The following is a 21,741-nucleotide window of genomic DNA, read 5'->3' on the forward strand; positions in this document are numbered from 1 at the left end:
CGTTCCCTCTAACTATGGGGCTTCAGAGGTTGCACAGGGTTGCAGAGCTGTGGCTCTAGGCGGGAGGGGGAATAATAATGGCCCGCCCCCAACACCCGGTTTTGACCCCGTCCTATTGAAGCCACTCTCTGGTGCCAACCTACCAAATAAAGGTAAAGGTAAAGGGACCCCTGACCATTAGGTCCAGTCGTGGCCGACTCTGGGGTTGCGGCGCTCATCTCACTTTATTGGCCAAGGGAGCCGGCGTACAGCTTCCGGGTCATGTGCCCAGCATGACTAAGCCACTTCTGGCGAACCAGAGCAGCGCACGGAAATGCTGTTTACCTTCCCGCCGGAGCGGTACCTATTTATCTACTTGCACTTTGACGTGCTTTCGAACTGCTAGGTTGGCAGCAGCAGGGACCGAGCAACGGGAGCTCACCCCGTTGCGAGGATTCGAACCACCGACCTTCTGATCGACAAGTCCTAGGCTCTGTGGTTTAACCCACACCGCCACCCGCATCCCATAACTTACCAAATAGCTTTCACCTTAGTCGGCCTGCCTGGGGCAGCAGAGAGCAAAGGGTGACCTTGAGTCACAAGCTTCTGTGGACTGGTTGGTTTTGTCAGAAGCATCTGGTGCCATCAGAACTTGGCATAACCCCATATAAAACAGGGCAGGTATGGAGGAGGGAGGTAAATGGCTAATTGCTCCAAGGCCAGCAAATGGGTCCTTCGCTAAGACGTCACCGTACCTTCTTTCCTCCAGAACACAGGAGGAGACATAGAGACCCCTCTTCCCCTGTTTTACTCCTCCACAAAATAAAATAAAATATAATTTTGCTTTAGTGATTTCCCCCCTTTCCATATGGTGGATCCAGGGTGTGTGTGAAAGCAATCCTATAGACACCAGCCATGGGCTAATCAGACCCGCAGAACAACACCTGCTTGCCCAACTTCGGGTATCATGGGTGATGCTGGGGTCATTTTCATTTTCAATATGGCTGGGCTGGAAGGCAAGGCTGATGACTGGCTGTTTGATAGGGCTTGCAAAGGAACCATTTGGTGTCAACGTGCCTGGATGTCAAAAACAGGGCACTAGACAACAAGCCCATGAGGAGGGGACAGAACATATGCTACCATCAGGCCGGCACTCAGCAGCTGCCCCATCTTACATCTGAGGGGGGGGGGGCGTAAAGATGAATATGAAACTCATAACACTAGAACCCACGGACATCCAATGAAACTGAATGCTGGAAGGAGCAAGACAGGTAAGAGAAAGTCCTTCATGCAGTGCAGTTAAACTATGGAACTCGCTGCCACAGGAGAGAGTGATGACCAATAACCTGGATGGCTTCCAAAGAGGGCTGGACAAATTCAGGGAGGAGAGGGCCATCAATGGGTACTAGCCGGCATGGCTATGCTCTACCTCCACAGTCGGAGGCAGAGATACTGGCTCTGGATCCCAGTTGCGGAGAGCGCTCTTGTTGGCATCTGGTTGGTCACTGTGAGAACGGGAGGCTGGACTTTGGCCTGATCCAGAAGGCTCTTTTTATGTTCTTTACCCATACAAGAATTCCAACTGAGAAAATTACACGACCTTTTCCCTCTTGTTTTAACAACTGATAGCTCACTCCGTAGACTCTTAATCTCAAGGTCACGGGTTCAAGCCCCAAATTGGGCAAAACATTCCCGCATTGCAGGGGGCTGGACTAGATGACCCTCACGATCCCTTCCAACTATACAATTCTGTGATTCCAAGTTTTATATTTTGCTGCAGATAGGTCTGAACAAAGACATTGGGTTCTTATCTCATTATACATGACTAAGCCATTTCTCACCTTCTCACCCCTTGCCTTTTCCTGTAAGACCTATTACAGTCGTTAAGAGTCGTCAACAGGCTCATCTCAGCTATCTGCCAATCTCCCATTCCCACCACCCTTCTGAGTAATACCCCTCCCCACCTTCTCACTATATAGAAGGATCTGGCAACTTCTGTTTCAGTGTATCTGAAGAAGTGTGCATGCACACGAAAGCTCATACCAAGAACTAACTTAGTTGGTCTTTAAGGTGCTACTGGAAGGAATTTTTTTATATTTAGCTGTTCGATTGGATTTCGTTTTTAAATTACAAAAAAAACAAGAAGAGCCCATTTGCTCTCTGGATATAGCCATCCTTGCCAGACAGCTTTCTGGACAAATCCCCCCCCCCCCCCGCAACTTGCGGGTGAAATCGCATCAGCTCCGATCACCCATGGAATAGTCACTGAGAGACTGGATGCCCGTTTTAAATCTAGATGAAGTCACTGGAATTCAGAACTGGCATGCTCCAGGAGGTGTCGCACTGCGACCGGAAGTTGTGAGGCAGCACGTGCTCGGCTTCTCTCTTTGGACTCGACCCATAACGTGCTGGGGCTCGGGTTCTCCCCTCCCCCCCCCAGTCTCCGAGTACATCCGGGCACCTTCCCCTCTTCTCGCGAGACTTGGCCGGTTCATCCTTTTTCCCTACGTCGCGTCCCAAGATGGCGGCCCCCTGGTGGAGGACGGCGGTGGCGGCTCGGCGGGGCCTTGAGGCGAGTCTGAGGGCGGTCAGGAAGTCGTTTTTTGGGGGGTGGGGCTGGAAGGGGCTCCACGCGCTACCGCGGAGGGTTCAGACGCCCCCACTCGGCCAGGAAGCTCCCCGCATGTGACTGGGGGGGGGGGCGTCGCTGCCTCTCAGCCTACCTCGCAGGGTTGTTGTTGTGGTGGGATTTATTGAGGGAAGTGGGGAGAGCCTTGCGCGCCACTCTGAGCTCCTTGGAGGGGAAACGTGACAAATTACGTTTAAGGGGCCTTCGCTTAAAAGCCTCCAACGAAGCCTGGAACAGGCGCGGTGAACCTTCAGCTGCTTTCACCATCAGGAAGTTTTTTCTGAAGTTCAGTCTAAATCTCTTCACCTGCCCTGCCCAACTTCATGTGCGTCAGGGGCAGCTAGGGTGGTGGCCTGCAGATGTTGGGCCACAGCAGCCATCAGACCCAGCTAGGGATGAGGGAAATTGTGGTCCAACAACCGCCACCTTGAAGGTGACCTTTTGTTGTTGTTGTTTAGTCGTTTAGTCGTGTCCAACTCTTCGTGACCCCATGGACCAGAGCACGCCAGGCGCTCCTGTCTTCTACTGCCTCCCGCAGTTTGGTCAAACTCATGCTGGTAGCTTCGAGAACACTGTCCCACCATCTCGTCCTTTGTCGTTCCCTTCTCCTTGTGCCCTCCATCTTTCCCAACATCAGGGTCTTTTCCAGGGAGTCTTCTCTTCTCCTGAGGTGGCCAAAGTCTTGGAGCCTCAGCTTCAGGATCTTTCCTTCCAGTGAGCACTCAGGGCAGATTTCCTTCAGAATGGATGGGTTTGATCTTCTTGCAGTTCATGGGACTCTCAAGAGTCTCCTCCAGCACCATAATTCAAAAGCATCAATTCTTCCGGCGATCAGCCTTCTTTATGGTCCAGCTCTCACTTCCATACATCACTACTGGGAAAACCATAGCTTTAACTATACAGACCTTTGTTGGCAAGGTGATGTCTCTGCTTTTTAAGATGCTGTCTAGACATAAAGGTGACCTTTATGTCTCCTAATTGTCTCTGTATGTTGCACATGCCCAATGCCTTCAACTTTTCCTCATAGCACCTTCACCATCTTTGTTCCTCCTCTCCTGGGCATGTCTCACTATGTCAACATCATCCTTAAATTGTACGTGGCCCAGAATTGGGCACTCCAGGTGAGACCTTGCTTCTCACAGTCTAAACACTGTATGATTTCTGGTGGTACAACTTAGAATTGCATTAGCCTTTTTAGCTACTCCACAGTGCACTCCTGACTCCTTTTTTTTTAATATTTATTAAAAGTTTAAGAATTAAGGAAAAAAGTAAAAAAGAAAGAGAAAAAAATAAACAATACAAATCAATACATTACAATACATATAAAAAAGCAAAAGACACAATACATAAAAACAAAAGCAAAAACAGTTAAAAACACATCCAGTATTTCCATATCTTTATCTTTCATTAACTTGTTTCATTGACCTCCTCACACCTCCCTTTTTGTGTTCTAGGTATTAATTATTTCAGCAAATCCTTTCCATCTTTCACTGTTTTCTGTCATTTAATTATCTTAATTTATTTTAACCTTATCTTACCATTAAAACCCTAAAACTTATTTATACTTAACTCCTTATAACATTTCTACTAAAGCCATATAATTTCATTCCAACATTTTTCGAACACTCATTAATTTTGCAACATTTCTCTAAATAATTTTTTTAAAACTTTTTTTTTTCAATCTTCTTCCACCATCTCTTCTCCCTGGTCTCGGATTCTGTCAGTCCTTTCTATCAATACCATATAGTCCATCAACCTGGTGACCTTCTGTCCGAGGCTCTTAACTCTTTTCCATGTCCCTTCTGCAGATCTTCTTCATATTTATACATGCACTTTACTTTATCTTCTGCTGATCTTGTTCTTAATTTCCTTCCTTTGCCACTGAGGAGTAGATCTCGGGGAAACTCCAACCTAACAATGTCTTCATTCCTTCTCGACAGGTCAGCCCATTCTCCATAGTCAAAACTAAAGTCCAAAAGATATTTCAGAGCGCCACTCTCCCCCTGACCCAAATCCAGATCCCAAAGGCCAGAGCATCCCTGCATAGGATGATCTATCCAACTTTCCTTCTCCAATCCAAGCAGGGCTCCATCCCACCAAATCTGGCTTTCTCTAGATTCGATCATAAAGGGCAACAGCTTATGTTCATCAAATTGCCTCTGTGAGGCCAGGGCTCTCTCCACTTGAATTACTTGAGGTTCAACAACAACTTTCTCCTTCGTCTTCTCCACAGCTTGCCATGTCAAAACAGATTCCTGGGTCAATTCCTGAGTAATTTCTGTATAGGTATTCCCTTTTAGTCCCAACTCAGTCATTTTTTGTCCCAAATTGTCAATTTTAATAATCATCACATCCGTCTTCTCATGAAGCTGTTCCAATAAAGCACTTGTCTTGCAAAATGCAATCACTAAGGCTTCTTCTGTCAACATTCTTGTCCAAGGTCAGACTCTGATTCTCATGCTCTTTAATCTCTGCAGCTGTAAAATTCCCCAGTTCCACTCCTGCAACAGTTTCAAAAGCTCCCTCTAGGGGAAACAATTTCTATTTGTATCCATCCTTTTAAACGCAGATCCAGCGACAGAATTAGTTTCGATTTTCAGTTACTTTTTTTGCTCCTTTTTAAGTGCAAAAGGAAACAATGGAAGCAATATATTTCTCTTATTTAACTATCTGTCAACATACGTTTTATTCACAGTCAATGAACTTTCCCAAAACGTCGATCTTACTGGCAGCCCGTTCCCAGGTTCGAAACGGTGGTGATTTATCTTTCTTCACTCTCCTGCAGGCATTAAACGATCTAGAATTTCCCCCCTCTTCTCCTGCTTCCAAGGGGGGGTTTAGTAATTTTAACCGATGGAGATTTAATCCTTTACAAAAGACTTTCCAGGCTTTAGCTTGCCACGTCTTTGCTTCAGTCTATTTACAAAAGAGGAAGGCGGACTTCCTGTTTGAAACCTTCCTGTTTCGATGCCAAATTAAGAAGTTTAGAAATCCAATTTTCCGTTCTACTCACAGGTAGTTGTTTAGAGTCCAATTGTCCACAAGAAAAAGTCAGCGCTATCCGGCAACAGCAATGCAGCTTCACTCCGTGAAAGAAGCAGTCGATTCGAAGCACCGCGCCGCTCACCCCACGTCGCTCCGGATCCCCGAAACTGGGTTTCCCCGCAAGTAGGGGAGGTGCAAAAGGTGCCAGCCGAATCCCATGTCCACAGGCTTCTCCCGCCTGTGGTTTTTAGTGGGTCTCCGCCTCGCCGTGGTGGCCAGACCCTGATTTCCACGGAGCGGATTCCTCCCGATCAGAGGAAATCCGCCATTGCCGGAGGCGCTAACCCGGAAGTAGTGCACTCCTGACTCCTGTTTAGTTTGTGTTCTACTAAGACCCCTAGTTCCTTTTCACACGTGCTCCTGCTAAGCCAGGTGTCACCCATCCTGTTCTTCTCCTGTCAGGATAAATACTGCGTCCTTCTCCTGCCTTCAAATGTATCCACTACCCCTCACAGTCTGGTGTCTTCTGCAGATTTAATGAGCATCCTCCATCTAAGTCATAGAGGAATATGTTCAACTATGCCAGGCCCAGAATGGAACCCTAGGGCATCCAATTTGCCTCTTCTCTCCAGGAGCCACTCTTTGGTACGGTCCATCACCTAAAAATAGCCCGTATTATCTAGCCCACATGCAAGCAGCTTCCAGTGCTTCTGGAAGATGAAGTTGTCAGCCAGGCATCAGGAATTTTAGATTCAGCAAAGCTTGCCTTCCGGTTTATATCAGGATAGTTGAAATCTCCTCTTTGAAAATGTGCTCATCTGGCTGTGATAGCTCAGTCGGTAGAGCATGAGACTTTTAATCTCAGGGTACTCAAACAGAAGCCCTGCATTGGATAAAAGATTCCTGCGTTGTAGACAGTTGGACTAGATGACCCTGAGGGTCCTATGATTCTAGATCTATGAAGGCATCATTTAAGTCTTCTTTTTGGCATGACAGTCTGCAGCATGCTCCCACAAAGATGTAGCTGTTATTTCCCTCTTTAAAAAACTTTTTACCCAAGTGTTTAGGTTTGTAGATTTCTTCATTCGTGTATGCATCCTTTTAATGATCTGTTCTTTTAAAATAATATAAGCCCTTCAGTTCCTCCATTCCATTCATGAATCTCATTCCACCAGGTTTCAGTAATGGCTATTGAGTATCGTTGCTTTCCTGTCTTAAGATTTTGAGTCCATCCTCTTTATTTCCCATACAATTCAAACCTTTCCACAATCTCTGTAGCCAGTCCCTTAATTCTAGTTGTTTTTTTCTCTTTTTTGAGGACATAACCTTCTTGGAGGCTATGAGTGCTGCCAAAATTGTTGGTTCTTGATAACTAAATGGCACCTCTTTGTTCAGAGGCAACAGCATCTCTGAGTAGTGGGTGCTAGAGACCTAGAAAGTGTGGTGTGTGCTTGTGTCCCCTGTACTACAAGGGAGCTATTGAGCTAACCTAAAAATATGCATAGAGGTGTTTGGTTTAGTTCTCCATTGTGTCAGATGAGTACCTGATTTTCATTCTGTTTTCAGGCCTTTGTAGGGAGTCCTGGCAATACTTCTTGGCACCTCTCTACAAGGCGGGATTTCCGGACCAGTGTTGCCTGCTGTAAGGTAAGAGCCTGAGAGATCTAAAGGATACTTGGGTGGCTGCTGTCCTGGGAATGCTGTGGAGCACTCGGCCTTTTTGCAGGAAAGACTGGTTTTTTGTCCTTCTAGGGCCAGGGTTTCAAATGGGGTTCTCTGACTTTGCTTGCTGCAGAAAGCTAACCACATACCGTGCTAAAAGGTGTTGGGAGCACCTTTCATTTTGTCTGCAGAGGGATTTTTCTGTATGAATGAGGTCCCCTCACATTTAGGCCAGGGATGTGAGTGGTGCTGTGTGTTAAACCACAGAGCCTAGGACTTGCCGATCAGAAGGTCGGCGGTTCGAATCCCCGCGACGGGGTGAGCTCCCGTTGCTCGTTCCCTGCTCCTGCCCACCTAGCAGTTCGAAAGCACGTCCAAGTGCAAGTAGATAAATAGGTACCACTCTGGCGGGAAGGTAAACAGCATTTCCGTGTGCTGCTCTGGTTCGCCAGAAGCAGCTTAGTCATGCTGGCTGCATGACCCGGAAGCTGTATGCCGGCTCCCTCAGCCAATAAAGCGAGATGAGTGCCGCAGCCCCAGAGTCGGTCACGACTGGACCTAATGGTCAGGAGTCCCTTTACCTTTCCCTTTAGGCCTGTGAGGGGCCCTGAGCATGCCACAGCTGAGTTGGGTTCAAGGGAGCCTGTACCCCCCACCCCTGTCAGGACCTTTCAATAGAAAGGCTAGGTCAGGAAGGGGATCATAATCAGCACCACAGCGTTCAAGCAGGGGTTGTGGGGTTGAGTCTTCTTTCCCCAAGAGGCTTTCTCTTGTATAAATGTTCCTTGCACAGCAATCTGCATTAGAAAAAAACCACTCCCTTTGGTGCCAAATCCAGAGTCAAAGGCCCTTGTGGATATATTGTAAATCACCCAGAGGGCTGTGAGGTTCTGCCCACCCCTGGCTTCCTGTGTATTGTGGCACTACAGGCAAGGGCAGAATGCCTTCCATTATTATAAAGATGGCATAGGATTCTCCTGTGTGCACACATGCTGTTTGTGTGAGAGAGGTAAACACCTCCTGCAACACCTCTCTTGCAGAACCGAGCAGCTCGGGTTCGTGTTGGGAAAGGAGACAAGCCCGTAACCTATGAGGAAGCCCACCCACCCCACTTCATTGCACACCGCAAGGGCTGGCTCTCCCAGCACACAAGTGAGTTGGGGGGCAGGGGGGGGGAGGGAATGGGCTGTTCTGACACTTGTATTTGGAAAAGGTGGAGATGTACAAGTGGTCTGCCGCCACTCCTTCCTGGAAGGTTTTGGGTTTGGGGCCGTTGTCATCGCAGGGGCCTAGGACGCTATTGTTGGAGAAAGGAGGTGGTGGGGTAGGGGGTCATCACTCTTGACATCTTCTGCACCACTTGTGTCTTGAAAAGAGAAACTCATTCAGTGTTCTTGTCTGCAATGGGTGGTTTTCTTGGCAGGTGTAGATACTCCCTTGGCACTTGTTATGAGCTGCATACAAAGTTCTTCCAAACCTGGCCTCCTTGGAAGGGTATTCAGTCACTTTGATTTGATTTAATATTTGTAATTCTGCTTTTCCAACAACAGATGCTGAGCTCAAAGCAGCTCACAACAACCACAAGAGCCTTAAATCACAAACATACATTTCAATCACGATCATATCGAACACAGCAGCATATAAATAAAGCAAAAAGACAACCACCAATTCATCAAAACAATTAATGCAATTCGATAAAGGCATAATAATTCCCCCTGGAATTGACCTAGGTTGAGAGCCATGTCCTCATTGGCTCGGCCATTTTGCCGCCCAGTGAAAGTTGTGAACCAAAAGGCTGGTTGAAACCACCAGCACTAGCTATGACCCTCCTGAATGCAGAGCACAGTGAGGATCGTGCTCCCTGATACAGAAAGTCAGTGTGGTATAGTGGTTAGAGCGTCAGATTAGGACCTGGGAGACCAGGGTTTGAATCCCCACTCAGCCATGAAGCCCACTGGGTGATGTTGGGCTAGTCACTCACACTCGGCCTAACCTACCTCACAGTAAGGATGAAATGGGGAGGATGAGAACTATGTATACCACCTTGAGCTCCTTGGAGGAAAAAGTGGGATTGAAATACAATCATTAATGAATTAATGACCTCCCCCCCTTCCCCTGGTCTTGTTGCCTGCCCTGTAGGTAACCTGAGTGGCGAAGGAGGGGCAGCTGAACGCTCTGTGGAGGATGTCTTCATCCGCAAGTTAATCTACGGCACCTTCCATGGCTGCCTGGCCAGCGATATTGTGTTGAAGCGCCGTGCCAACACGCTGATAATCTGCGCCATTTTCCTGCAGAAGCTGCGGCCTTCCAAGTTCTACTTCCTGATTGGCTACACAGAGACGTTGCTCTCCTTCCTGTACAAGTGCCCCGTCAAGATGGAAGTGCAGACGGTTCGTGAGAAGGTGGTCTACAAGTATATTTAGTTCTGGCCGTCCCTGCTGGGGAGAGCTTGTCTTTGAGCCAAGACCCAGCTGGGTCCCCTGCTTCTTGAGCCAGGAGCAGGAGCCTTCCAGCCAGGGACTTCAGAGGGAGTTATGGGCACCTGGGAACCTCTTCTTGGCTGCCACCTTGTAAGGAAGACACTCAGTTTGCTTGTGAAGGCTCAGAGAATGACTGAGCCCTGGACTCTTGCTGTGAAAGGAGCTGGGGTTCTGGGTTTTTTTGTTGAAATCCAAACAAAGAATGTTTGTGCCCCTTATTTGTGGCTCTTTCCAGATCTGTTTTCCTGGACTCCTGACTTATATGCCAGGAGCATCCCAGAAGCTGTTGACATCCATTTGGGCTTAGCCCTGCTCCAGGCAGGGGCTTGAAGTATCTTTGTGGCTATAGCAGCCGTGGTGCAGAAACTGCTCAAAGCATCCCCTCCTATATGGCAGCCTCTTTGGGGTGGTCCTGCAGGTTTCCGTTTGGTGCCAATTACAGAATATTAGGGATGTGGGTGGCGCTGTGGGTTAAACCACAGAGCCTAGGACTTGCTGATCAGAAGGTCAGCGGTTCGAATCCCCGTGACAGGGTGAGCTCCCATTGCTCGGTCCCTGCTCCTGCCAACCTAGCAGTTCAAAAGCACGTCAAAGTGCAAGTAGATAAATAGGTACCGCTCCGGCGGGAAGGTAAATAGCGTTTCCGTGCGCTGCTCTGGTTCGCCAGAAGCGGCTTAGTCCTGGCCACATGACCCGGAAGCTGGCTCCTTTGGCCAATAAAGCGAGATGAGCGCCGCAACCCCAGAGTTGGCCACGACTGCACCTAATGGTCAGGGGTCCCTTTGCCTTTACCTTTACAGAATATCTGGCTCACACAGGCAGTGGGTGGCAGTGCATTCCTTCTGCAGGGGATAACTACTGTTCAGAGAACTGGGCCACTTTTCTTTGGGAGAAGAAAAGGCTAAGGAGTAAACCCTACACAAATCTGAAGCGGAGTTCCTAAGACGGTTGTATGCCTTGTACGCCTCCTTCCAGCAACTCCTGCAGCCAAGCTGGTGCCAAATGTACTTCTATACTTTCCTTTGGACCACATCAGTGAGGCTGAGGGGGGTGGTCTTGTCATCTGGACAGCCCAGGACCTCCATACACACTGCCCAGGCTTGCGCCCTGGAGAGCCCCCCCCCCCCGCTCTTCTGATAGATGGGTTGTGGACCTTGTCTTTTGTCATCAGTGACATCACTCTTTGCTTGGGGCCACTCATACTTGTGCAGCCAGCATCCAACTAGCACCAACACAGCAGAGAATTGTACTTTCCCAGCACAGATACAGGAAATGTAAATTCCCTGGAGCAGAATAAGGCAGCTGGGTCCTGGGCAGCAAATGAGTAATAACTGTCTTTGATGCGCTATAAAGCAATTGTCCTTGGCTCTCCTCCATAAAAGAGAGGGAGAACGGTCTGGATTATGCCGTCACTTTTGTGCTGGAGTGGTAAATAGGGCAAGTGCCCAGCCACTGACCTTGTTAAAAATTAGGGAGCTGAAAGAATGATGCAAGCAGTTGGCTTGTAGGCCCACATCACACAAGCTGGCTGCCTGTTTTCTGTGCTGGGTGTGGTGGAAGAGAGGCTTCTTCCTCCCTTCCCAGCTGACAGCTGGGGGAGGCGGCATTTTGAGGGTGGGGTTAGACCTCACCTGCTTTGTGCTTTTTCCACTGCACCTACTGGTTGTGGATACTCCTGGGGGCATCCTGGCCTCACAATAAAGGAGAGCTGGAAGGGACCCATGAGCTATCTAATAGAACACCCTGCAAGCAAGAACCACAGCCAAAGAATCACTGACAGATGGCCTTCCAACTTCTGTTTAAAAACCTCCAGTGAAGGGTAGTCCACCACCACTTAAGGGATTCGGTTCCACTGTCAAGCTGCATAAAGTTTTTCTTAACGTTTAGTCAGAATTTCTTTTATTATAATTTGTATCCATTGGCTTGGGTCCTCCCCTCTGGAGCAGCAGAAAGCAATCTTGCTCCGTCTTCCATGTGACAGCCCTTTAGGTACAGTGGTACATATGGTTAAGTACTTAATTTGTTCCAGAGGTCCATTCTTAACCTGAAACTGTTCTTAACCTGAAGCACCACTTTAGCTAATGGGGCCTCCCGCTGCTGCTGCGCCGCTACCGCGATTTCTGTTCTCATCCTGAAGCAAAGTTCTTAACCCGAGGTATTATTTCTCGGTTAGCAGAGTCTGCAACCTGAAGCGTATGTAACCTGAAGTGTATGTAACCCGAGATACCATTGTATTTGAAGAGGCCCATCAGATCTTATCTTGTCACTCCTGCCATAATGATACCTCCCTGCTGCTGTATCCAGGAGGCAGGTCTCTGCGCATGCTCAGAAGCTCTTGTGTGTTATTTGATAGGTTTGTGGGCGGAGCCCTGACTCTGCCAAGGGATCCAGGGATCTGTGCCTGAGCTTGAGTTGCATGTGGTGCATGAGCCCCGATTGGATGTGGGTCAATGGAGGGCCTTGAATATGAGCTACACACGCCTCTGGCCTCCGTTTCTCAACAGCTGCCCTCAGTGACTGGCCAGGCTGGGTGCCAATGGAGGGCAGGTGGCAGCCAGGAAACTGGCTTGAGGCAGTTGCAGAGAGTCAATCATTGACAGGTGGGCAAGTGCGGAAGCTGGTCACTCTTGGCATGGGCTTCCTTGGCTTGAACACTAAGCAAGCTCTCTCCCTCCCCTGCGGGCCGCCCTAAGATGAGGCCAAAACCTAGCAGCTGTGCTTGTGCAACTCTGCTTGTGCAACTCTGCTTGCCCTCTTCCTTCCTTCCTTCCTGGAAACGGGCTGGTTGGCCAGGGAGGGAGCTGGCATACCTGGACAGAGAGCATGTGGAGGGAGTCGTGCTGACTGCAGCCCTATTGCTGTCAAAAGCTCACCTCCAAAAGCAGGAGGGGCTGCCAACCAGCACTGAAGAATTCACAAACACTCATTTTGGAACAGGGAAATGGTTCAGATGAATGGATGATTCCAGATCTGTGGATGAAGGAGGTTTGGATCAGTCGAGGAAGACTGAATGGCCACTTGCTCATTGTGCTTTGGTTCAGTCTGTGGCGACTGATATTCCTAAAAGTGGGAACCACCACCAGCGTCCTCCCGTCCTGATGGATTACAGGCCTGGCAACAAATTGTTCCTCTCAGAAGAGTGTGGACAATTTTCTCAGGCCTGGGTGGGAACTTTCTCAGCAGAGTAAGGGGAACTCAGCAAATTTGTAACCAGCTCTCCCCCCCCCCCGGCAAGAAAATACACATTTAGGTTACCTGTACATAATAGCATAGCCATAGACGCTGACTCCTGGGGGCCAAGACAATTCCCCCCCCCCCCCATTTAGTTTTTGAGGGAGCCAGCCCCCCCCTCAATTTTCAGAGGGTGTTCAGCTCTGCCCCCTAGTTCCTCGTGACAGGTCTGGACATTCTGCACCATCGTGTCAGCTCCCCCCCCCCACAATCCTGTGGAGAAGTTGGTCCTCTGAGCATAGCATAGGTAAAGGTAAAGGGACCCCTGACCATTAGGTCCAGTTGTAGCCGATTGGGATTGCGGCGCTCATTTCACTTTATTGGCCGAGGGAGCCAGCGTACAGCTTCTGGGTCATGTGGCCAGCATGACTAAGCCACTTCTGGCGAACCAGAGCAGCTCACGGAAACGCCGTTTACCTTCCCGCCAGAGTGGTACCTATTTATCTACATGCAATATGATGTGCTTTCGAACTGCTGGGTTGGCAGAAGCATAGCATAGAAGCTGCCTTAATACTGAATCAAACCATTTGTCCCATCTATACTGACCAACAGCTGCTCTCCAGGGTTTCAGGCAGAAGTGACGTGACTCAGTCAAGCTCAGTGTTTTCCACATTGGCTGTTGGTGACTGACACTCCAAGGTTTGAGGCAGGAGACACGCCCAGCCCCACTGGGAGAATCCATTTGGGATGGAAGCTGGGACCTGTATTCCAGGCTGGTCCTCTCCCACTGATCCATCCCTCTGCACATGTAAGCAGACCCTCGCCCACAGTGGGGTATTTTTGCGCTTCCTCCTTCATATCTCCTCTGCATGTCCTGCGGTGTGCAGGGACATTTGTGACTTTCAGACTGCAGTCCAAAGCCTGCTCATTAACGTCAATGAGATCTGACCCTCTGCAGCCCACTGACTGCATCAAAGCAGTTTAGGAAAGCCAGGAGTGCTTGAGCCCCTGGTAGTCCCGTTGCTTCTCTTTTTGCCTCCCTCCTGGCGGAGTAATCTGATGTTTGGCAAATCATGGGTACCCACAAACTCAAATAGGGGGAATTTGAAGAAGAGCCCAGTACCAGCTGGATCAGCCTAATGGGGGCCCATCTAGACTAGCATCCTGTTGTCACAGCAGCCACCCAGGTGCCCCAATGGAAAGTCGCCCACAAACAACAGGAGCACAGAAGCAACACCCCCATCCCCACATCTGCATCTGGCATTCAAAAGCATACCACCTCTCATCTTCCAGGACAAGGTCTGCAAGCAGTGGGTTCTTGGAGTGGTTGTGTATGGATAATTATCTTGGCTTTAGGTGGGTTGCCTGGCTTCAGCCCAGCAGTAGTAACTGTCTGGCACCTTTGGCTTTCCTCGAATGATGCCCAGCTTCTGACCTTGCGCAGGTGGAAGTCTGTCAAGCGAAGTGGCCAATGCGCACAGGAGAGGTCAAAAGCAGTGCCAAATCATTGCTTGCAATGATTTCTCAGCCGCCAGTGGGAGCTCATCCCTGTGGCAAAATTGGCAGGTCCTCTTTGTTGTAGGGGGTGGAGGAATAGAATCGGAACTACAGAGTTGGAAAGGACCCAGAATCATCTAGTTCAACCCCCTGCGAGGCAGGAATCACAGCTCCTTGAGACCCACTGATGTGTGTTACAAACTTAGAACATGAGTCCATATCCTGAATATCATCGTTAGAGTAAGCAAATATTTTATCCTGAGCATGTGCTCTTGCTTAAGAGGGTACAAATGTCCATCTAGAACAGGCTTTTAAAACAGTTACAGATAGGTAGCCGTGTTGGTCTGCCATAGTCAAAATAATAATAATAATAATAAATTCCTTCCAGTAGCACCTTAAAGACCAACTAAGTTAGTTCTTGTACCAAGAACTAACTTAGTTGGTCTTTAAGGTGCTACTGGAAGGCTTTTAAAACACGCACACAAATTCCAGCAGGCACAAGGCAGTCCAACAACAAATTTTGCTTTGGCTTACTGGGCTTCTGATCAAAACATAAGCTTCCCAGATTCTTCAGGAATTCAGATTGCAAGGACCACAATTCATAGCTGTCAACTTTCAGATTTGAAAATAAGGGATCAGCAGCCTCACCTGTCCCGGGGACAGTCTACGGGATGTCTTAACAATCCGGGATAGCAGCAGGAAACGGCGCTGGAATAAGGGAATTTCCCGCCAAAAAAGGGAAGGTTGACAGCTATGCCACAATTTGATGTGCACATGGGGTTGCTTACTTTCATTTATTCCATAACCAGCAGCGCTTCTTCCAATACAGCATGGCTGTCATAGGAGGCAGAACTGAAATTCACAGGTCTGCAACCCAGAACTGAACTAGAGGAAAGGCAGTCTTTTTGCCACCACAGGTTGGTTGGGGGGCAGCCAGTATTACTCTCTTAGAATGAGAGTAGCACTTTGTTGTACCTTTTTGGTTTTGTGCTTTTATATTTTGTAACCCACGAAATCTCAAGAACAAACCACACATGGTATTGAAAGCTCCACGACTGCATATTGCAATACTGTATTCTGTTTTTAAAAGCAACCCACTGGAAGAGACAATTTGGATCCTGGCCATGCTGCGAGGGAGCAGGGGAAGCAGCCTAACCTCTGTGCCACAGCCCTGGCCAAAATCCTCTCCCAATCCAGACCTCTTAAAGACTTTACTTTTCCTCCTACACATGTTATAGCAGTTGGCAAGGGAAGAGGATTTGCGTTGGGGCAAATGGTTAGATCAGGGGCCAGCAAACTTTTTCAGCAGGGGGCTGGTCCCCTGTTCCTCAGACCTTGGGGGGGGGGCTGGACTATGGGTTTTTTGGGGGGGAATGAATGAATTCCTAGTATGGTGTAGTGGTTAAGAGCGGTAGTCTCGTAATCTGGGGAACCGGGTTCGTGTCTCCGCTCCTCCACATGCAGCTGCTGGGTGACCTTGGGCCAGTCACACTTCTCTGAAGTCTCTCAGCCTCACTCACCTCACAGAGTGTTTGTTGTGGGGGAGGAAGGGAAAGGAGATTGTTAGCCGCTTTGAGACTCCTTAAGGTAGTGGTAAAGCGGGATATCAAATCCAAACTCCTCCTCCTCTTCTTCTTCTTCTTCTTCTATGCCCCACAAATAACCTAGAGATGCATTTTAAATAAAAGCACACATTCTACACATGTAAAAACACCAGGTAGGCCCCACAAATAACTCAAAGATGCATTTTAAATAAAAGGACACATTCTACTCATGTAAAAACACGCTGTGTCCGTGGGCCAGACTGAGAAGGCGATTGGGCCGCATCCGGCCCCCGGGCCTTAGGTTGCCTAGCCCTGGGTTAGATCCTTCCAATCCAAACTTGCTCCCTCCGGTGGCTGCTTTTCTAACTGAAAAAGACTGAACATGTAGTTTGGCCCCAGGCATTCAAACAAAGCTGCCAGTAAGTTTTTCCTTCCTTTCTTCCATGGAATTTGCTTTGAATATGATGCAAAAAAACCCCCAAAAGATATTTTTATCATCATATGCAAAGAGGGGAGAGCCAAGCAAATGTTCCACTGGCTGCTAGTGCTGTTCTGCTGCAATCTTATCACTGCATAGATGTTTGTTCTACTTTATCTTTTAAAAATAGCACTGTATTGTTTTATAGTAGTGTGTTAAAATGTAACCTGCTCTAAGATCATCAAGATGTAAACAGAAGAAACTAATAAATAAACAAACAAACCCATCTCCCTTACTGACTAAAAGGAATTTCTGTGTCAAGCTTCCTCATGAACCATATCCTTGAAACGTTCAGTGGTCTCATGAAAAGTCCTCTGTAGATGCTCTTTTGTATGAGAACAGAAGAACTACTGGATGAGGCCAAGAGCCCATCCAGCCCAGCATCGTATTCTCACAGTGGCCAGCCAAATGCCTGTGGGAAGCTTGCATGCAGGACTCAAAGCATAATAACACTCTTTTCCTGTGGTCTCTCGCAACTGGTATTCAGAAGCATGACTGGTGCGCCTTAAGATTGCTTCCCTCCTCCCAGCAAAATTTCATTGGGTGGCTAGTGCCTCTTCCTGCTTGGAAAACTATGGGAGCCCATGCAGAGAAAGGACAAGGTTGCAGAACATGCAAAGGCTAAGGTAGCTTCGGCAAGCCTCTTTGGTCTCTACGAGGGACGCGGGTGGCGCTGTGGGTTAAACCACAGAGCCTAGGACTTGCTGATCAGAAGGTCGGCGGTTCGAATCCCCGCAACCGGGTGAGCTCCCATTGCTCGGTCCCTGCTCCTGCCTACCTAGCAGTTTGAAAGCACGTCAAAATGCAAGTAGATAAATAGGTACCACTCCGGCGGGGAAGGTAAACGGTGTTTCTGTGCACTGCTCTGGTTTGCCAGAAGCGGCTTAGTCATGCTGGCCACATGACCCAGAAGCTGTACACCAGCTCCCTTGGCCAATAAAGCGAGATGAGCGCCGCAACCCCAGAGTCGGTCACGACTGGACCAAATGGTCAGGGGTCCCTTTACCTTTAGCCCTCTGGCCACTGGGTCATCCTCACCAGGCATGCTGGCTCAACTGGACATAGTGCAGCGTCTGCAATGGTGGGACACAGAAGACCCAGGTTCACGTTTTGTCACTGGTTGGTCCAGGATGCAGATCCCATCCTGAGACTCCCAGGCTGGCCAGCAAGGCTTAAGAAAGCAGCCACCCTCCACACACGCCCCAAACCCAATCCTCTCTTGCCTTTGAGCCTAGCAGGCCTCATGGTGTCCGATTCAGCTTTGCTGCATGAGCGGAAAGATTCAGGCTTTGTGGCCGTTCAAGCCTCTCTGCAGTTCGCTAAGCTCAGACTGCTTAAATGTCGGGTTACATCTAAATAAATTCAGTGTTTCCTGCATGATTTGTCTTGCCATTATGTGTGTGCTAAAAGCAACATTCTGTAAGGGTGAGAATCTTCGCTCCAGGGCTTGTTATGCCAGGCACAGCATTATTTTAAAATTGTGGTGTGGAAGAAGAAGCAAGAACGTCAGGGGCGGCGGCATCTGAACGCACCATGTTTGACGTGCATTCACTGCTTGGTGTTGTGGAGGTGGGTGGCTGATAACCACCATGATTTTGCTTTAAGTGGTGGTCTGGTTCTGAATTCCAGTTCCTGGGAATCACCAGTGGGGAGGGTGCCATGTTTGCACTCATGTCCTGCTTGGGATGCAAGTGGCGCTGTGGGTTAAACCACAGAGCCTAGGACTTGCCGATCAGAAGGTCGGTGGTTCGAATCCCCGCCAGGGGGTGAGCTCCCATTGCTCGGCCCCAGCTCCTGCCAACCTAGCAGTTCAAAAAAGCGTCAAAGTGCAAGTAGATAAATAGGTACCACTCTGGCGGGAAGGTAAACAGTGTTTCCGTGCGCTGCTCTGGTTCGCCAGAAGCGGCTTAGTCATGCTGGCCACATGACCCGGAAGCTGTACGCCGGCTCCCTCGGCCAATAAAGCGAGATGAGCGCCGCAATCCCAGAGTCAGTCATGACTGGACCTAATGGTCAGGGGTCCTTTACCTTTACCTGTTTGTGGTCTTCCCGTTCGGGCATCTAGCTGGCCATGGAGATAAGAGGAAGTGGGCTAGATTCAGCAGGGCTCTTTTTCTTTCCGTCTACTTGGTTGTGTTTAGATAGGGATATGTCTCTTCTTTTTATTAAAAAAAAATATTAACAATTTCAGCATAACAAATTATTAAAACAAATCATCTTCATTATTTTCCCCTTTTTCCCCCTCCCACCTCCCCAGCAAACCCTCCCTCCCTCCCCCAAGACTTCCCTCAGCTCCTCTCTCTGATTTCTCATCTCATGTTATTCTCTGCATATTGTAAAATTTTATACATCCTTGTATTATCTATCTACTATATTAACCCTCAATAAATTTGTGTATCATAGAATCATAGAGTTGGAAGAGACCACAAGGGCCATCGAGTCCAACCCCCTGCCAAGCAGGAAACACCATCAATTTGTATGTTTATTCAAAACCTGCCAAGGAGTCCAGTTCATTTTGTTATCTTTTAAAATAATTTGCAAAAGGCTCCCATTCTTCTTTAAAGTAACACCTGTCCAATTTGCATGCCAATTTCGCCAGTTCATCAATTTCTCTTGCCACTGTTCTTTTGTCGGGATTTCCTCATTCTTCCATCCTTGTGCTATCAAGAATCTTGCCGCTCTTGTCACATACATAAATAAGTTCTTTATTTTCCTTGGCAGGTCTTGTCCTACAATCCCTAACAAAAATGCATCTGGGTTTTTTGTGTTTTTTTACAAATGTCATTTTAAACATTTTCTTCAACTCATTGTGTATCATTTCCCAAATTTCTCTACATTCCCACCACAGGGATATGTCTCTTCTTAATGTCACAGCACGCCTTGCTGTCAAAACGCTTAAATGTTCACAATTGCAAATTCGGGTGAGATCCAGGTCCCAGGTGTCTCGCCCAATAGATAAAAAAGAGCCATAAGAACATAACAAGAGCTTGCTGGATCAGGCCAATCGCCCATCCAGTCCCACATCCTGTCCTAACAGTGGCGAACCAGATGCCCCAAAAGAAAACCTGCAAGCAGAGCCCTCTCCCTTCCGGTCGTTTCAGAAGCATTGCTGCCTTCAGCTGTGGAGCAGAGCATAGCCACCCCCAGAGGAGGATGTGTGGCTGGTTCAGTTACACTGGGTGCAGAGACTTGTGTGGTGTAGTGGTTAAGAGCGGTGGACTCATAATCTGGTGAACCGGGTTCACTTCCCTGCTCCTCCAGGTGCAGCTGCTGGGTGACTTTGGGCCAGTCACACTTCTCTGAAGTCTCTCAGCCCCACTCACCTCACAGAGTGTTTGTTGTGGGGGAGGAAGGGAAAAGGAGATTGTTAGCCGCTTTGAGACTCCTTGGGGTAGTGATACGGCGGGATATCAAATCCAAACTCTTCTTCTTCTTGTGGGCACCGCAGCTGTTACGTAGAATGGAAGGTGAGAGGCAGTGGGTGAATTTTGGCGTTGGAAAAGGGGTCTGCTGAAATTTGAGACCCCAATGTCCACCACTGCTATCATGGCTAGTAGCCTTGATAACCCCTCTCTATTAATTTGTCTAATCCTCTTTTAAAGCTACCTGAGCTATTGGCCATCACTGCCTCCTGTTGAAGGTGGTTCCATAGTTTAACTATGCACTGCCTGTAGAAGTCCTTTCTTTTATCTGTCTTGAATCTTCCAACAAAGTCAACAGGCAAGCTCCAAAAGGAAGTACAAATCCTGGTCATCAGCATTGCTCAATACACATACAGTGGTACCTTCAGGTTACAGACGCTTCAGGTTACAGATTCCGCTAACCCAGAAATAGTACCTCGGGTTAAGAACTTTGCTTCAGGATGAGAACAGAAATTGTGCTCCAGCGGCGCGGCAGCAGCAGGAGGCCCCATTAGCTAAAGTGGTGCTTCAGGTTAAGAACAGCTTCAGGTTAACAACAGACCTCCAGAACTAATTAAGTACTTAACCCAAGGTACCACTGTAATGGAGAAAATAAAACAGCATTTATTAAACAGGGGGAAATTGCTTTTCCTTAAAAGGTCCTTTCCCACCTTTCCTCCAGTCACCCTGATCCTTAGAAACTGTAAACTTCAGGTAGTTAACGCATAGTATTAACCATGCAGGATTCCAGTTCAGTTGGTGGGAGCTGTTAGGGCACAGTCACTGCCTTCTGGCTGGTGGAAAACTCCCAAGAGAGCAATATGACACTCCTTCATCCTCCAGGCTTGGCCGTTGGGTCTTGTTTATGCCTCATCCTTTCGGACTGTTGTTATCCTTGGAGAGAGCTCTCGTCTGAGGGCATGGAAGATCTGTGCCTCATGGGTTTTTCCCTCCAGGTTTATGCAATTATGGCTGACTGGAAAGCCACTCCTGCACTACAGCACAAGAAAAGCAGGACAACAAACAACAACTGGGACATCTGCGATATACAAAAGTTTTAGGACTGTAGCAGAAAGCGAATTGGAGGCGAAGCAATCTGTCCCCTGCCGGAACTTTTGCAGGGGCCAACAGTGCTGAAAGCGAGACTGCGTATAACCACCCAAACACCATCATGACCACAAGTCATCACGAGGGCACAGTAAACTTGCTGCACTTGTGTGACTCACCTGTTGACTAGTTGCTCAACCCAACAAGGCACTAAGTTCAACACTCCTTGCCAGCTGGCTGGAGCACACAGTCCCACCTCAGGACCTTTCAAAGGTCAGAGCAGCTTCCGCCAATCCTGCTCCTCCCACCCAACCACTCTGGTCCTAGATCTTTGGATGTCAACACAGCCCAGTTGGGCCATTGGGTTCCTCAACTGAAAGTCTTTTATCTCTGTCTCACTCTCAGCTTTAGAAGCTAAAGGCCACTCAGGCAAGTCCTTCAGAGGCCCTATTAATACATCTATTTATTTGCTACATTTACATCTCACTTCCCTTCCACCAGAGACCTTGAGGTGACCCATGCTGGGTTCCCCTGTGGCCTCTTCCATTCAGCGAGGGGCTGATGAGGTTCCTCCAGGCTATGATTCAGTCTTCTGGATCCATGAGCACTTCCGGGTCCCAGAACTGGGTACTGAGAAGGATTATTTGATTCCCCCACCTCTCTCTCACACACAGCAACATGTACAATCCAGATAGTATTGTATAGCCAAGACTGCAGCATTAAGGAACCAAGAAAAAAGCTCAGGATCTGTTCAAATGATATACCTGATTGGGCACTGTACCCAAGTACCGTATTTTTCGCTCCATAAGTAGCACCTGACCATAAGACGCACCTAGTTTTTAGAGGGGGAATGCAAGGGAAAAAATAT

At 48.4% G+C, this 21,741-nt stretch overlaps 1 protein-coding gene and 1 long non-coding RNA gene across 2 annotated transcripts in view; one reads left to right on the forward strand and one right to left on the reverse strand.

Annotated features, from left to right (window-relative positions):
* The window catches only part of LOC308592091, a 302,880-nt gene that overhangs the window by 254,384 nt on the left and 26,755 nt on the right, over positions 1–21,741 (reverse strand). The gene's annotated exons all lie outside the window — the stretch shown is intronic.
* Positions 2,434–9,953, forward strand: MRPS24 (mitochondrial ribosomal protein S24). The gene is made up of 4 exons (XM_081203284.1): positions 2,434–2,551; positions 7,160–7,240; positions 8,296–8,407; positions 9,395–9,953. Exons 1-4 carry the CDS (start codon positions 2,501–2,503, stop codon positions 9,676–9,678), a joined length of 528 nt encoding a protein of 175 aa, XP_081059410.1. The 5' UTR covers positions 2,434–2,500; the 3' UTR covers positions 9,679–9,953.

The sequence above is a fragment of the Podarcis bocagei genome (genome assembly GCF_964188305.1).
Source record: "Podarcis bocagei genome assembly, chromosome: 7".
Taxonomy (NCBI): Eukaryota; Metazoa; Chordata; class Lepidosauria; order Squamata; family Lacertidae; genus Podarcis; species Podarcis bocagei.